At 35.6% G+C, this 19,253-nt stretch overlaps 1 protein-coding gene across 1 annotated transcript in view; it reads right to left on the reverse strand.

Annotated features, from left to right (window-relative positions):
* KLHL1 (kelch like family member 1) overlaps positions 1-19,253 on the reverse strand; it is a 541,880-nt gene that overhangs the window by 152,695 nt on the left and 369,932 nt on the right. The window contains exon 6 of the mRNA XM_086328513.1: positions 5,676-5,862. Coding sequence (XP_086184639.1) covers positions 5,676-5,862 — 187 coding nt within the window. The remainder of the gene's footprint in view (positions 1-5,675; positions 5,863-19,253) is intronic.

Below are 19,253 nucleotides of genomic sequence, written 5' to 3' on the forward strand. Positions count from 1 at the left end.
GATGAACTATCTCTGCAAGAGTAACTATAAGGCAACAGTCTTCAAACAAAAAATTTAGCTGTTTAAAGACATTAGAGACTAAAAAAGATTGTTAACACTTAGGAGGACAAATTCAAAATAGAAAGGATGTGAACTGAATTGAGTCTAACATTCTTTGCCATTTCCCCTTCTCTGCTGCTGTTGCTTAGTTGCTTCAGTCATGTCTGACTCTGTGCAACCCTATGGACTGCTGCATGCCAGGCTCCTCTGTCCCTGGGATTCTCTAGTCAAGAGTAGTACTAGAGTTAGTTTCCATGCGCTTCCCCAGGGCATAAACAGTGGTCTCCTTCATTCCAGACAGATTATTTATCACTGAGCCACCTCTGAAGGACTGATTCACAAGCAGTGCTATTGAATCAAGAACCCTTGAATTACTGGCTGGGCCCGGCTTCTTGACAGCTTTGGGGGCTGTTGTTCTAGTTGTTTAGTTGCTAAGTTGTGTCTGACTTTTTGTGACTGCATAGACTATAGCCTACCAGGGTCCTCTGTCCATGTATTTCCCAGGCAAGAATACTGGAGTGAGTTGCCATTTCCTTCTCCAAAAGATCTTCCCCACCCAGGGATTGAACCCCCATCTCCTGAATTGGCAGTTGAATTCTTTACCACTGAGCCACGAGCAGAGCCCTCATGGGCCTGGGGAGACACTAACTGTAGTCCAGCACATCCAAAGTAGTCAGGATTTAGACTCAGAGAAAAGAATGAAAAACCATCATTGCTTGTGTTCTGGGCCTTTGCTAATTTGTAAGATACATAAAAGAGAAGGCAATGGCACCCCACTCAAGCACTCTTGCCTGGAAAATGCCATGGACAGAGGAGCCTGGTAGGCTGAAGTCCATGGGGTCGCGAAGAGTTGGACATGACTGAGCGACTTCACTTTCACTTCTCACTTTCATGCACTGGAGTAGGAAATGGCAACCCACTTCAGTGTTCTTGCCTGGAGAGTCCCAGGGACTGGGGAGCCTGGTGGGCTGCCTTCTATGGGGTCGCACAGAGTTGGACACAACTGAAGCAACTTAGCAGCAGCAGCAAGATAAACAAAGAAAGACAGAAATTCAGGCAGAAAATGGAAGCTAAGATGCTAAAAATTAGATAGAACTGGTTCTTCTGAGGTGAAAATAAAATGGCACACAGGACTGGCCAAAGAATAATGACCTTTCTATAAATAGTGAAGGCAAATCAGGAGTAGGGCAGCACTCACAGATACTACATCTTAGTCTCAAATCACTCAAAGCTTGTTTGGAAGATGGTATTTTCATATTACCTAAGTGTCTGTCAAAAAGAAAATAAATTATTTCTGAAAGAATATAAGGCTTTCCATAATCTGCTTTTGTTCTCTTACATGGTATTCATCATTTGCTCAGAAATTGTTAGGTATGCTATGCTACCTACTAAATGTTTACAGCAAACTTGTAAGATATTTGTTATTCCTTATAAAATGCACAAAATGAGTAAAGCACCTCATAAGTTATTTCTATTGAATTTTATACCATATACTGTAGGCAATTAGTTCAAGAAATTAAAATAAAAATATGTAATAATTGAAAAAATAGGAAACTAATGTCAGTCTTCATTATTACATTTGATGAATAAATACATGAAGAATTCAAAATACAAAAAGAAAAATTCAGTCTCATTATTATTATTGGATGGCATCACTGACTCAGTGGACATGAGTTTGAGCAAGCTCAGGAGGTTGGTAGTGGACAGGGAAGCCTGGCATGCTGCAGTCCATGGAGTCTCAAAGAGTCAAACATGGCTGAATAACTGTGAACTGAAATATGCTCTAAATTAGGATTCCTGGTGGCTCAGACAGTAAAGAATCTGACTACAATGCTGGATCGATCCCCAGGTCAAGAAGATCCCCTGGAGAACTGAATGGCTACCCACTCCAGTATTCTTGCCTAGAGAATTCCAGACAGAGTCCATGGCGTCACAAAGAGTGGAACACGAATGAGTGACTAACATTTTCACTTTCACATACTCTAAATTATATTTTTAAAGATATATTTTTCAGTATATTCCAGTTACGGCAGCAAATCAATCATACTTTCTAAGACATACTGCCAACTTCATTTATGTCTTGATTCTTTTCTCTCAAATCATGTGATTCCCAATTTTTGAATGCTGTTTGTATTGGTGCAAAAGGCATTTGGAAGTGAAAGTGAAAGTCGTTCAGTCCTGTCCAACTCTTTGTGACCCCATGGACTGAGACCCTATGTCCATCACCAACTTCTGCAGCTTGCTCTGGAGCTTGCTCCTAAAATTCTCCAGGCTAGAATACTGGAGTGGGTAGCCTTTCCATTCTCCAGGGGATCTTCCCAACCCAGGGATGGAACCCAGGTTTCCTGCATTGCAGGTGGATTCTTTATCAGTTGAGCCACAAGGGAAGCCCAGTACATAATAGTATTCATATAAATGCCATAATATGAATATCTTGTTGTCCTATGTTCACTTGTGTGTCACATCACTATTAAGTCATAGAATCCCTATAGTCTATGCCACCAAAGTTCCTAGATGGTTTGACCTTAGTCTATAATGCGATGAGGAAAGTCAGCGCAGTTTGCTACAGAGTTCTCTGATGTCCTCTTTGGCACTAATCAAACATGTTGGAATGCCTTGTATTTAGCCTCTTTACATTTAATCACTGTAGTTGCTACAGAAACACAATATAGCATTGAGAAAGGGTAAATTAAACTGGGATTTTAAGTTATACTCCTGGATTTAAATAGTCATCTGATTGCAAAGACTACTCCACTTGGAATATCACTTGCTTTCATGATGTCTAGATTTCAAATCAGACTCTATCTTGCTAAGCCTTTCCCTGAAATGGACTGTGTCTTTCCTCCACTACCATGCTGGCTTTACTTCTCCCCTGGCTATATTTCGGCCAGAAAGGATTTCTCTCTGGTTTTGAAGATGTCATGCTTCTTTAGCTATAAGTCTTCACATCTGATGTATCTCTAGTCTGGAATTTGCTGCCACACCTACTCTACCATTCTAATAATGTCCTAAGCTAGTGTCTAATTATCCTTTAGATTTCAGCTAAGAACAACAACAATGAACACTTTCTCTGTACTTCTCCACTTTCCTAGACTAGACTAGGTTAGCATCCAAGCATTATAGATATTGTACTCACAAACTCATTCTTCTCAAGCTCATTTTATTCACAAATATTTTGTTTACTGTTCACTTTCCCAGATTAACTTGGCAGCTCTGTGAGGTAGGGGTGCATGTGTGCATGCTCAGTTGCTTGTTGTGTCTGACTCTGTGAGACCCCATGGACTATAAACCCACCAGGTTCCTCTAGTCAAGGGATTCTCCAGGCAAGAATACTGGACCGGGTTGCCATTTCCTCCTCCAAGGGACCTTCCCAACCCAAGGATGGAACCTGCCTTTCTTGTGTCTCCTGCATTGGTAGGTGGGTTCTTTACCAGTAACGCCAGATGAGAAGCCCCTGAGATAGGAGTAATAATTCATAATGTTCAACATGGTGCACAAGTTCTTAACACAGAGCCTGGAACAAAATAGATGTGCAGGAAAATGCATCATTGTAGGATCCATGTACTTCCATGTGAATATAAGAAGAAAGGAAGGGAAAGGAGAGAAAAATGCTCTGAAGTTTTGCAATGTCTACAGAAAATCTACAGGGGTCGTACTCATAGCTTATCAATGCTATGGAATATCACCTGAATCCCAGTAATTATGGAACTGAAGAGGAACTCAACAAAATGTTTATATAGCTTCATAAGGCACAATATAAATATGTAAAAAAATTCCAAAAAACACGCTAAGTATTCTATATCATTATATTCTAACATATTGTGTCATTATCATTGTATTGCTTTATTTTTCAAATTAGTCATGCAAAATAAATTCTAATTTTTGCTACGTTTTTTCTTTTGATTTCTCTGCCTCTTTTTACATTTTAATTTCCTTTTCCTCATTATCTTTCAAGAAAAGAAACAACAATTTTAAGATAAAATCCTAATGGTCATTTAGAGATAACACAAGTTAATAAGGTGTAGAAAACACTTTTTAAGTAGTAAAGGCATGATGCAAATACAACGATTACCTTGAAAATGTCCTATTTAAATCTCTTGAAACATTGGCTTCTCTAATTTTCTGCTACAGCAGGAAAACTAGGTTCTCTGAGGTTTGGTATTAAATGTTGGGTTTTCATCTAAGTTTGGGATATATTTAACATCCAATTCCTAAAGGGTTGTGGGTAGGGTAAGAATTCCTAAAGGTTACACCAATTTTTTTTTTTTTCCTGTTCTATCTCTGATTTAATCAGGAATGTTTTTTTAAACCTTTTGTTTTGTCACACTCTTTTAATCCTTTGGACCAGTGATCCCCAACCTTTTTGGCATCAGGGACTGGTTTGTGGACCAGGATTGGGGGGATGATATGGGGATGATGGGAAACAGCTTAACTCAGTGCACTCCCTGTATTCATACTACTTTATGCTATGGCAATTGTATTTAAAGTCACTAAATTTTTAAATTTAAATTAGCCATGTCTTTTGGCTAATTAATAGGATAATGATTTTTATATTAATGTTAATTTTTATATTGATAATTGTTTACTGTTTAATCTTAGCCACAGGCTTGCCTGATTTAATCACTGTTCTTTCTGTTTTTATTTTTAAATGATATGTGCAGAGGTACAAATGGAATTGATCTTATATGGGCATTCTTTCTGTAGAATGCAGTGTTCTTTAAAAGCAAATATCATAAATTTGAACTTAAATTTTTATATACGTGTACAAAATCACTGCCCATTTATCAAATCTGAGACTTACTATAAAGTGTACCTGCTTTTGTTTTAAGAAATGGAAAAAATATTTCATGTGGAAAAAAAAAAGAAAATTAAACTTAAAAATGATACCTGCTAAGTCAGTACCCTCATTGATAATTGTCTATTTTTTTCGGCTTCTGTGCATGTGTCTGTGGTGTCACCAGTCATGTCTGACTTTTTGCAACGCTATGAATGGTAGCCCACCAAGCTCCTCTGGCCCAGGATTCTTCAGGCAGAATATTGGAGTGAGTTACCGTGCCCTCCTTCAGGGGATCTTCCTAACCCAGAAATGGAAACCAATTCTCTTATGTCTCCTGCGTTGGCAGGCAGGTTCTTAACCACCGTGCTACCTGGGAAGCCCTCTGTTCTGTAAGAGGTTCTAAATTCTTCAAAAGCAGAGACTCTCTATTATATAAATGTTACTCTCAGCAAGCATAGGGCTGACACATTGCATTTAGAAATAGAAATACATTTTACTTTACTTAGACTAGAATATAAATATACTTACTTAGAATAGAAATACATTTTTCAAGATATCCAACAAATCATTTGGTCTGTGTTTTGTAAGTAAGTGCTTTCAATTTTTTTAAAATTTTATATGAAATCTTGTACATAATGCAAAGAGATAAAAGATTTAAAGATGAAAAAGAAAAAGAAGCAGTAACTACAGATTGAAAAAAAAGGAAAAATGAGGCATCAAAATATTTTCCTAAATCTAAAATTTTAATGAATAAAGCTAAGTTTCTGTGAAGTTTGTTGTTATTACACAAATTACAATAGTAAATTCATGTTATGGTATGATACCAGGTGACTATTATTAAAGATCTGGCACTAAATACCTTTATTGTTATCCATTCCTCCCACAGCATACAGAGTTCCGACTGTAGATTTTCTAGGTTTAGTTCTTGGACTTTGCATTAAAGTTCTTCTTTCTGGCAACAGATGGTACTTCATTGCTTCTAGAATCAGCTTTTGACATTCCAGATCATTCTTAAATAATGCATGGTTTTCTAGGTCTGCCAATATCTGTGAATAATACACATATATGTTAATAATGGTTTTTATAGTATGAGCATATCTAATTAGAAAATTAGAAGCTTAGTAGATTTGATATTGCCCTTCTACTGACAGGGATGAAAAATATAATAGAATTGATTACATTGAGAAATAAATATGAGTTAAATGCATGGCTAAGAAAAACAGAAAAGATATTATTTTTGATTCCATATTATTTATTATTATTTTGCCATTCAGAGTACAAAGAAACTTCTAAATATCAATTTTCAGTTTCATTTCCTTTTTATAAAATCTGGTCATAAATCAAATATAGTTGCCTTTTTGGCCATAAACATTTCTGGTAAAGTAGATTAAAAAGAAAATTCTTCAACAAATTAAGCCCTAACAAACCTATCATAAATAGTCACATACTTTAATGTATTCCAAGCTACTTTAAAGCTTTTAAAGTTTTAAAAGATATAATAATTTAATATGTTCAAGCATAGTTTTAATCCCTTTCAAATTAAAACAATTCAATAAAAATAGAAAATTATACTCATAACACCTTTTTAATTATGTAAACCATTGAAAAACTTTACTTCAGGCAAAGTAATAGTTTCCAATAGTGAAACTAAAATAAATAAATAAAAATTACCAAAAATCCAGCACCTGAGGGAGACCAGAATTCTATATTATTCCTCTTTTTTTTTAAACTATGAAATGTTATCATCTCCACAAATTCTTTTTCTGTACATTTTTTTGAATATATCCAAAATATCTTTTACTTTCTTCTTTCTCTACCCTTCTTTGCATTTTCTTTTTCCTTGACTCTTTCAGTATCGTATTCTCTTTTTTTGTTCATGAAACCAATTTTATTTCAAGAGAGTTAAATATGTTGCATGGATTTAGAAAATTTATAAGTAGAAACATTAACATTGACTCATTGACCTTTTCTTCTCATTGGTAAGACACTGTACCACATTGGTACATAAATGTTTACTGAGTGAATAAGTTAATAAATGATGACAACATATAATTTAGAAATTGATTTGAACCATAATCAAATAAATTTTTTTAACTACTGCAATAAATAAATTACTGTTTGAAGTATAAGAGAGAACACAAAAACATATCAGTTACTTGATTATTCTCCAATTTAAAAAAAGATGCTATGAAGTTAAAAAAAAAGTATTAGAGTTACTAGGTGCTTTGGAAGATGTTTAATTAGAGTCTTGCTTGTACTTTTTGTCTTATATACTAAAACTTTGTTGCCTTCCTACATGTTTCTTAAGGGACTACTATTTTACTTATAAAATATTAATAAATAGAAACATTAATGAAATAGATTTGGGGAAATAGAGGGGCAATTCTTTCTCTGGGACAATAGCAGAGCCCAACAGAAAGAAAAAAGATTTTTCTTTCCTGGCAAGGAGTCAATCCATGAAAAACCAGGAACAAACTCATTTGTTTGCTTAAGGGAATTGTTATAATTTTTAGAATTCAATAAGATGATATATACATTGATGATAAAGTTGAAGGTAAAAGCACTGACCTTATCATCTACTTGAATAACTAAATATGTATCTATTTCTGAATACACATGCAAAGTATATAAGATTTATTTCAAAATTTTTATAAATTAAAAAAAATTATAAAAGAAAATGAAAGGAATTCTGTAAAAATGGAGTTTCAGAGGACAGTCAACTCTGAGTGCCTAGGTTTAAAATACTTTCAAGTAATAATTTCAAATGGGAAATGAATTTCTTAATGTTGATAGATATATCCATAAAAACATATTATATACTATTTATTTCGAAGTATGTCCTAGAACTTGAAAAAAGAATACCTATATATTTATAATTGATTCGCTTTGCTGTGCACCTGAAACAAACAACATTGTTAGTTGATTATACTCCAATATAAAACACACACACACACACACACACACACACACACACACACACACAAACAAAACCCCCAAATGTCAATTAAAAATAAAAAGAAAAGGAACTCCTTATAGCTAGAACTTAGATCTCAGACTCTCTAGATCTCACTGCATGTGTGGTTACCCACTGGTTTTGAGTCAGGCTTGTCTTAAATTTCAAATTTTTATTTACAGACTGACTTCTCCAGATCTCTTCAATGCCCAAAGTCCTCACCTATCTGCACATATCACAAATGGTTCGAAATAGAGATGAAGCCAACAGATTTAAAAGCTTTACACAGAGGGCCTGGCAAAAAGATCAGCTGTTAGAAAGAGAGTAAAGTTGGTTTTGGTTTAATGCACCTCTGCTTCATTCTCTCTCCAACTTTCCAGGCCACATGTTCTAGGGCTCCTGAGTAAGAAGGGCTGACACTTCCCTGGACACCCTTCATCCCATCATGAGGCTGGCAAGTTTGCTCTGGCACTAATTACATCCACCAACATCTCCCTGTTTTGTTTCTCGGTTCCACCTCCAAGTGTAAACTGTCTAATCTGATGAATTAAAATGTTCTAAATGATATAAAAGTGAGAAAGCCTTTCTCAGGAAGCACATGGTTTATTTAACTCTGGCCTTTTGAAGAAAATATCCCTGTTTTTCTTGTTTCTTTAAATAAATATCAGCTCATAGCAAGTCCAAAAGGGAAAGAAAAACAACAACAACAAACAAACATGACCTGAAAGATATACAAAATAAACTTAAAATTTGTACTTTATTTCTAAAAAATGACCAAGATATTCTGTATTTAAATGATATTTTCCATTTTATTAACAAATCATTCTGTAAAATTTCTTAACTTTGGTGTACTCAACCAGTTGACAACATTCTTTATTTTGAAAGAAGTTAAATTCTTCTTAATCACTGTACTGTTTTCAAACTGTTTCAAACTGTAGCTTGTAAATATTTCTTGCATATGGGTACTATATCACTTAGGTCTCTATTTCATATTCCATGACAACAGTTTTTAGGATTATTCCATTCCAAACTCAGGTCCAAATTGAGAGTAATAGGTAGTTAATCTGTTTCCTAAACTTGAGCTATTTTTAGATTTTCTGAAATGATCAAAGACTAACACAAATTTTGGTCCTCCCTATGCAATAGAAGTTACTTTTTTGTATTTTTAAATTTTTGAGAAACTTAAACTACTCTGACATTTCTTTTGCTCTGTCCCATTTAGAAAAATATATCAATGTTTCAATAATTGTCTACTACTTTGAAACACACTCATGTTTATATACCAGAATTTGTACCGTAATTATCTATAAATCAGAGTTTATTCTTAGGATATTATATACAAATACTATTTCCAGTCAAAGGTAGCATAATATAATTTAGTTTACAAAAAAATATCCTTGGAACTTTATCAATATCTTTACTGTTAGTATGTTCTTACACTTAAGGTAACCAATAGCTATGCCCTTATAAATTAATTGTGTATAAATCTCAAGAAAAAAAAGAAAATCCCACTATGTACAAAATAATGTTTTAGAATATGTTATTATGTAGAAGATATGCCAGAAATAAAAACATCCTGACTTAATATGAAGGATAGCATAGGGTATATTAATAATTAACATTGTGTGAAATACTAAGAGGTTGTTCCATCCAAAGATCCTCATCAGCTAGGCAGCTACTTTGCAAATATGATCTATCTCTCTATAATCTTTGTCATTTTCCTTTGTGAGTAAATAATAACCAGTAAGGCACCCCACTCCAGTACTCTTGCCTGGAAAATCCCATGGATGGAGGAGCCTGGAGGGCTGCAGTCCATGGGGTCGCTGAGGGTCAGACACGACTGAGCGACTTCACTTTCACTTTTCACTTTCATGCATTGGAGAAGGAAATGGCAACCCACTCCAGTGTTCTTGCCTGGAGAATCCCAGGGACCGGGGAGCCTGTTGGGCTGCCGTCTATGGGGTCGCACAGAGTTGGACACGACTGAAGTGACTTAGCATAGCATAATAACCAGTAAGTTGTAACGTAACCCTATAGCTGCAGAAGATAACTGGATTAATAAACATCCAGGCAAACCTCATGCATGATACTCAGAATTGATTAATATTAAAAACTAGAATAATGTATTCATTAAAGCTAGAGTACTCAATAGTAACTCAGAAAGTTCCAGTTACCAGAAATGCTATAAACTTTTAATTAGAATAAAGATGCTCACTACAATTCTTATATTAAAACATTATTGCTTTATTTTTCTCTGCTCAAAGTTTCACTTACTTTATCACAGACTTTAATTATGAAAAAACAAAAAAGAAATGGTTATTAAAACAATATTTCTTTCAAATGACCATTACATTTGTTATTAAAATACAATTTATTAAGATTTAAGAAATTGAATCTCATATTTAGCAATATAAAAATATGTAATATATTTTAATCTGCATTCTTATACATAGATACTAACTCAAACTGCATTTTCCAAAATTATTTATATGAATTTATTTCAAATGCTTTCCATAAATTAGAAATTATGATTCTGAAAATATTACTCCATTAAAATGAAATGTATTATTCAAGTATCTAGATTTGCACTGTTTTTCCAACCTCTAAAGAAGAAAATATTTTTTAAAAATTGTCTTATTTCTGTATAGCTTATAACTTAATGTTTCAAAGAAAATACCCTCTTGGCTAGAATCTTTGTCATGATTCTCTGCAATAACTTGCAAGTATGAGTGCTCCCTTAATTGTAACTTTGTAACATTTCATCATGGTGATGGCTTAGTTGTTAAGTCCTAGCTGACTCTTGAAACCCATGGACTGTAGCCTGCCAGGCTTCTCTGTCCATGGGATTCTACAGCGAAAAATACTGGAGTGGGTTGTCGATGCCTTCTCCAGGGGATCTTCCCAACCCAGAAATTAAACCTGGGTTTCCTGAATTGCAGGCAGGTTCTTCTGAGCTATGAGGGAAGACCCAACATTTCATCATAAGCAAACAAAATCAAATGCACAAATTATTTGTGCTGTACAACCTACTTTTATTACACAGAGAGTATACAACTTTAATTTTTCAGTAAATCATAAAATATCTACATTGCAGAAATATGCATTATATCTAGACTTCTTAAAATATAAAATAAAAATATTAGAGAAATATAAATTATAGCAACACTTTTCTAAAATGTTAGTGGCTGGAAGTAAAGACAACTATATTAAAAGGTGTTCTTTAAGTAAGAGTAACATTGTATTGAAAAGCACAGTAACCAACAGAATCTGTAGAAAACATTGCAAATACACCTTTCTGTACCTTATATCTGACTAAAGATCCATTGGAAAATGGAATGCAATGTTGAATACACAAAGAAAGATAAATTTGCACTTATTGTGGACCAAAGAATGTATTAAGTCTTCTAAGACTATATCCTTGGGCTGTCAAAGTTATGAATTTTCTTACATTCATGAGTGACAAAATTTTATATATCTCATATTATTTCACAGTACTTGAAACTCACTTTGCCATTAGGTGTTGTGCTAAAATAATCAACTCACAAAATTTGAAACTATGAAACGAAGTTAATTCCTATTAGAAGTGACAGTCCCTACAGAACAAATGACAGCTTCATACATGGTCTTTCAAGTTTTCTGCTTGACAAAATATATAAGAAAAGTTATAAAATATTATCATATTCCATAAACTACAGGAAAATTATTTTTACTACAATGTCTTATAAATAGGGGATGCAAATAAAATACTTTTTTTAAAATTTTTATGTGGTTTATTTATCTAAGATATTCTACAAGGAAACAATGATTTAGCAGTCACACTGAGAGTGACCTTGAGCCTTGAGCCTCTTTAACAGTGAGTGGAAAGTGCTGGTCAAAGGAGAGACTTTATTTATCACAGAACTTTGTGACATCACATTAAATAAACAGGATTCATAGGAGAGCTCATAGATAGGGCTGTCCCACCTCTCAAGGGAAACCATAAGTTGTTTCATGTCTAAAGAAGTTTTCTATATATTTCCAACCTATTTGATAGATTTTCAAAAAGAGAGAGAGAGGAAAATGGACAAACAGGCTCAAACATTGTTTCACTGATTTTTGCAGTCCTTCATTAATTACTTCAGTATCTGCTTGTGACTGAAACAGCCTAAGCTTGTGCAAGAAAACGAGATCAACCGTGGCCAGAACATCTGCCTGCAGCCTAAAAGAAACTCATCTACATAAGCAGCCATACCCACATGTTTCACCTAAAATCCCATTAACATTAGATGAAAAGAATTTTAGCAATAGAATCATGAAATTTTAAGAAAATGAAATATCTTCTAGTTCTTTCCACTGACACACCAATGATTCTGAATAAAATGTGAGGATGTTATTTTTATTTTTAATTAAGTGAGGAAAGTAGACATAATTGAGCTTTTTATGTTCTCTTTCAGTGCTATCATGTCACAATGAAAACACAAATTACCAACATGCTAAAACTTACATCTGATATATCCAAATGATACATTTGAATGATTCCTGCTCAAGTATTTGGAAGAAACCATTTACAAAATGAGAAGCGATTTCATTAATTTTATTCTGAACACAGAAATATTTGATTGCTTTAAGATGAAAAGTAATTGGCTAAGCTGACAGTACAAATAGACAAGAATAATGACATAATCAAAAGAAGCAGAGCTCATAAAAATTAACTCAAATGATAGTTCCTATTAGTGATAAGTTAAAATAGATTTCATGCATTCATAAGTTATTATTAACTTGCATTTATTTAACATGGATTTGCATTTCTAAGGTGGTTTGCAAGGTCAGCATTTCTAAGGCTCAAAGAAGCAGTCCTGTGTCCTGCATGCACTCCACTTTCATCCTGAAAATTTTTATTGCATCCTATGTAGGCTCCAGACCTTGGAGTCATTCATACATTCATTTAGTAAGTAGTTCGCACCTATTTATTTAGCGCATGTTTTGTGCCAGGTGCTATAATCCAGATCCTGGATACCTGCAGCTTCTCTTATCACTAATCTATTCTACTCAACCCCACCCTTCTCCCCACCCCTTAGAACACTCATTAATTTACTCATATCTAGGTTCTTTTCAAAACCTGCTTTAATTTCTTATTGTTTGGAAGACATTATTCAATAGCCTCAGACTAGCAAGCCATAAATTTTATAACTACATTCTAGCTATTCAGCCACTTTTTCTAATAACTTAGCGCACATTATCCTGTATTTCATAATTTAGTTCTTCTGATCTCTTCCTCTCATCTGAATATATTATGGCTTTAGAAAGCAGTGATATAATGCCTTTACCTCTGATGCTTTCATTAAAATATTACTCAATCTTCAGAATCTAGCTTAAGTCCTATTATTTCCACAAGGATTTACCTAATTACTCAGGCCACAGTTGACACAATTTGTTTTTAATTGGTCATATTAGATTTTAATCAATTTCCATCTGTGTAGTTGATTAAAGGCTTCATAGTCATACTGATTCATAAACTTATAGAAAATCAAGAAAAATGTGTGGCATCTCTTCTCAGGTATGATTAACAGGGTTAAAAGCTCCTACAAACTGTTCAATAACTATTTAAGTGATTGATAATTTACTATAATTAAGAGTATCTATTAATTTATTTTAAATAATATCTTTAGTACTGAAACTTGAAAATATACAGCACAAAGGCAAAATATATTCACTATCACATCTCAAATTACTTGCATGTTAATCCTCTTCATAAATACTTACTGTCTTTCAGAAATATCTTTGCTTATCAACCAACCAAACATATATTTCTAAATAACTTATCCCAGATCCATGCTTATTTCCAGTCATAAAAATGAAAGTCATTCAGTCGTGTCTGACTCTTTTGACCCCATGGAATTCTCCGGGCTAGAATACTGGAGTGGGTAGCTGTTCCCTTCTCCAGAGAATCTTCCCAACACAGGTCTCCCTCATTGCAAGTGGATTCTTTACCAGCTGAACCATGAGGGATGCCCAAGAATGCTAGAGTGGGTAGCCTATCCCTTCTCAACCAGATCTTGTCCACCCAGGAATTGAACTGCATTGTAGGCAGATTCTTTTCCAACTTAGCTGTCAGGGAAGCCCTCTTTCCAATCATGGTTAATAGTAGAATTCTATTACACAAATAATTTGGGATCTTGGAAATTATGGTAAGGTCATTTTGACTCAATTAAGAAGCACAACTTGAATGTTCCATTGATAATTCAAATCATACATTTATATCTGAACTTGCTCTTTCTTATTATCATTTTCACACCTGTATTGGCTTATGTCTTCTACTTTTCATTGGTGGTACAAGGTATGTATTTTTGTATCTATACTTATGTTTTAAGCCACTTCTATTTAATCTGATTCCAACTAATTTGGAAACTATGGTATCAATTAATAAATACTCCTCAAATTTTTCTTCCTGTCTGTGATAGTAGATCCACTGGTAATTCTATTTAGCAAAGTTTCTTATTTTCTCAGTCAACTCCACATCCACAGCATCATCAGATAATGTACATTATTGTAATATTGCCTAAAACCCTTCTATTAAACTAGTCTCTTTCCTTCCCAAAAGTCATTTTACTGGTTGACAGTCTTATTAGTTCTTTTCTGAATTTCTGAGAATGATTCATAATTTCAATTGTTGTATATGGTACAAGCAATTATATACAGAATTCATGGTACTCTCACATACTGTCCTAAAATACATATACTCAAAATGTATTGTCTTGCTATCTTGTTTTAATTTCACACAACTGAAAGTATTTCCTAATGTAATTCAAATACCTAGTTCAAGCTCATTATACCTTGACCAACCTTCTACCTTGACAAGTTACTAAAATCATCTGATTTCATATAGTTCTGTGTTAAGTAGAATGCTCCTGAAAAAATTAATTGTGATCTTCAGTGTTATCCTGGAATTCTGTAAACTTTCTAATAAGAAATTTCTCTGACTGAAGAGGTAACACAGACTAACCATAGCCAAAAAGTGCAGTCCACTAAGTGTAAGGGTTATTCTCAAATAGCCTTCCTTGACAGGGCTATTGCAGCAGGTTGGCCTACACATTACCATAAGCAACTGAAGAGACTGCATTCATTTATTGTCTGGAAAACTGGATCCCCCAATTTCAATAATAACAGGAGCCTAGTATTACATTTTTGTTTTGTGCTAGCCCTAACTCAATTTTCTTTAAATAAGAACCTTTCTTACTTTCTCTCACACTAATTATAAGATAGCAGTCAGTATTTTACTTTCCTCATTTCACTAAGAGAAGATGGAGAAAGAATTTTAATCACAGCATATTTGCAGATTCCCAGCTTTCTTTAGATTTGCTCTGATCAAAGCCTAACATACCTCTTTTGATCATCATCAGTAAAATAAGTCCCTGTGAAAACATCAAGGTGGATGCATCTTGCAAGTCAATAAGGGATTTAAATAATTCTCCCAAGTACAGCTAATTCCACTGTGTATACACTCTGTCTGTAGAGTTTCTAAAGTTTAGGTATGAAATGAGTGGTTCAAACATTCTGACTGAACAAACTTCAGGGATAGGGAAGATAGAAGCTTATTAATCTTACTACTAAAGGCATTATAATAACTGAACTGTGTCAAATACTATGCCAGACATTTGGTATATAAAGTAATATATCACTCCCTAACAATTTATAATAGAATTTGTATTATAATGATGAAGGCGAAAGAGGAGAGTGAAAAAGTTGGCTTAAAGCTCAACATTCAGAAAACGAAGATCATGGCATCTGGTCCCATCACTTCATGGGAAATAGATGGGGAATCAGTGGAAACAGTGTCAGACTTTATTTTTTGGGGCTCCAAAATCACTGCAGATGGTCACTGCAGCCATGAAATTAAGAGACGCTTACTCCTTGGAAGAAAAGTTATGACCAACCTAGATAGCATATTGAAAAGCAGAGACATTACTTTGCCAACAAAGGTCCATCTAATCAAGGCTATGGTTTTTCCAGTGGTCATGTATGGACGTGAGAGTTGGACTGTGAAGAAAGATGAGTGCTGAAGAATTGATGCTTGTGAACTGTGGTGTTGGAGAAGAATCCTGAGAGTCCCTTGGACTGCAAGGAGATCCAACCAGTCCATTCTGAAGATCAGTCTTGAGATTTCTTTGGAAGGAATGATGCTAAAGCTGAAACTCCAATACTTTGGCCATCTCATGCGAAGAGTTGACTCATTGGAAAAGACTCTGATGCTGGGAGGGATTGGGAGCAGGAGGAGAAGGGGACGACAGAGGATGGGATGGCTAGATGGCATCACTGACTCGATGGATGTGAGTCTGGGTGAACTCCACGAGTTGGTGATGGACAGGGAGGCTTGGTGTGCTGAGATTCATGGGGTCGCAAAGAATTGGACATGCCTGAGTGACTGAACTGAACCGAACTGAACCTATACTATAATTTATAATATATTACATAGTATAATCAGAGAAGGCAATGGCACCCCACTCCAGTACTCTTGCCTGGAAAATCTCATGGGCAGAGGAGCCTGGTAGGCTGCAATCCATGAGGTTGCTAAGAGTTGGACACGACTGAGCAACTTCACTTTCACTTTTCACTTTCATGCATTGGAGAAGGAAATGGCAACCCACTCCAGTGTTCTTGCCTGGAGAATCCCAGGGACAGAGGAGCCTGGTAGGAGGCCGTCTATGGGGTCGCACAGAGTCGGACACTACTGAAGCGACTTAGTAGCAGCATATAATATAATGGAGCATATGGCAATTATTTTCCAGTATTTACAGTTAAGCAAGTGTATTAAGCTGAAATTTTTTATCTAACAGTCTAATTTTCAGTTGGTTGGAAAATCCCATGGACGGAGGAGCCTGGAAGGCTGCAGTCCATGGGGTCGCTGAGGGTTGGACATGACTGAGCGACTTCACTTTCACTTTTCACTTTCATGCATTGGAGAAGGAAATGGCACCCCACTCCAGTACTCTTGCCTGGAAAATCCCATGGTCGGAGGAGCCTGATAGGCTGCAATCCATGGGGTCACGAAGAGTTGAACATGACTGAGCAACTTCACTGACTTTTTCAAAACAGTAATCATTAGACTATTTACTCTTCTGCTTTTTACAGATAATCCTCTGGGACTTGAATGACAGTGGCATGTCATTACAAAAAGTTACATTAATCATTTTAATGTGTAGATACATGCTGGAAGAGAATTGTTTAAAGTGATATTCACCAGGTTTAGCAATTCCACTTCTGGGCATTTTTCCAAATGAAGTGAAAACACTAACTTGAAAAAATATCAGCACCCATATTTTCATTGCAGCATTATCTACAATAGCCAAGAAATGGGAGAAACATAAGCATTCATTGATAGATGAATGGATGAGAAAAAGGTGAGATATGTATACCTATATACATATATTGCCTCTTTCTTTTTCTCTCTCTGTCTCTCTCTCTCTCTTTCTATATACACATATATATATATATATATGTGTGTGTGTGTATATATATATATTTGCTGTTGTCCTTTAGTCACTAAATCATGTCTGACTCTTTTGCAATTATGTGGACTGTAGCCCGCCTCCTCTGTCTATGGGATTTCCCAAGCAAGAATATTGGAGCCAGTAGCCATTTCCTCCTCCAGGGGATCTTTCTGACTCAGGGATTGAACCTGTGTCTGTGTCTCTTGCATTGGCAGGCAGATTCTTTACCCCTTAGCCACCTAGGAAAACCCACATATATATATCACCTTTTGCTCATCCTCTGAATTCAGCCAAGACTGCACCAGTCATAGAAAACACCCTTTTCAACAACACAAGAGGCAACGTTACACATGGACATCACCAAATGGTCAATACAGAAGTCAAATTGATTACAGTATTTGTAGCCAAAGATGGAGAAGCTGTATACAGTCAACAAAAACAAGACCTGGTGCTGACTGTGACTCAGATCATCAGCTTTTCACAGCAAATAATACAGGCCCAAATTAACAAAAGTGGGGAAAACCATTATGCCAGCCAGTTATGACTTAAATCCCCTATGAATATGCAATAGATGTGAGGAGTAGATTCAAGGAATTAGACCTAGTAAACAATGGACCTGAAGAACTATGGACATAAGTCCGTAACTTTGTACAGCAGGCAGTGAACAAGTCCATCTCAAAGGAAAAGGAAGAAGGCAAAGTGGTTATCTGAAGAGGCTTTACAAATAGATGAAGAAAGAAGAGAAGCAAAAAGCAAGGGAGAAAGGGAAAGTTTCAGTTCAGTTCAGTTCAGTTCAGTCACTCAGTCATGTCCGACTCTTTGTGACTCCATGGACTGCAGTATGCCAGGCTTCCCTGTCCATCATGAACTCCCAGAGCGTACTCAAACTCAACTAAATGCAGAGTTCCAGAAAATATTGATAACATGCCTTAGGCAGGTTGATAGGGAGTTTCCATGGGCCTAGTCACATAGTCGCGCATGTTTTGGAACTGATGGCTGTTTGGAATTTATGGCCAATTACCCACAACAGAAGCAAGACTGGGAAACTGGTTAATTGATAATAAAGGTGCCATAGGAACAGGCTCCTTGATATTGTTAGGAAGACCAAACTTCCTCACAAGATCTAAGGGAAACAAACTGACCTAATGTTAACTGTGCAATCCTATGCAATAGTTATTTTTAGTAACAAGTCAAAAAGTATATAATAAGATGTCTTAAAGGCTGAAGATAGGACTCTCCCTACCCTCTTCTGGTTACTTCTTAACTCTAAATAAAACTGTTACTCTGCTGCAAAGACATTAGCAACTGTGTTCCTTTGGTCCTGGAGTGAATTCTTTGCTTCAGAGACTATGAACCCATAGCCACACCAAACATTGCCGAACAACAGCAGGAAGAGACAAGAAGGCCTTCTTCAATGAACAGTGCAAAGAAATAGAGGAAAATAACATAAAGGGAAAGGCTAGAGATCTCTTCAGGAAAATTGAAAATATCAAGGGAACATTTCTCCCAAAGATGAGCACAACAAAGGACAGAAATGGTAGACCTAGTAGAAGCAGAAGAGATCAAGAAGAGATGGAAAGAATACATAGAAGAACTACACAAAAAGATCCAAATGAACCTGATAACCACAATGGTGTGGTCAGCCATCCAGACCCAGACATTCTGGAGTGTGAAGTCAAGTGTGACAGCAGGAAGCACTGCTGTCAGTAGAGCTAGTGGATGTGATGGAATTCCAGTAGAGCTATTTAAAATCCTAAGAGATGCTACTACCAAAGTGCTGCACTCAGTATGTCAGCAAATCCGGAAAACCCAGCAGTGGACACAGGACTGGAAAAGGTCAATCCTAATCCCAGTGACCAAGAAGGGGAGTACTAAAGAATGCTCAAACCAGTGGACAATTGCACTCATCTCCCATGCTAGTAAGCTCATGCTCAAAATCTTGCATGCTAGGCTGCAACATGACATGAACCAAGAAATCCCAGATGCCCAAGCTGGGTTTAGAAAAGGCAAAGGAACC

The sequence above is a fragment of the Bos grunniens genome, chromosome 12, assembly GCF_055505025.1.
Source record: "Bos grunniens cultivar Pamir isolate PY7600 chromosome 12, Bosgru_T2T1.0, whole genome shotgun sequence".
Taxonomy (NCBI): Eukaryota; Metazoa; Chordata; class Mammalia; order Artiodactyla; family Bovidae; genus Bos; species Bos grunniens.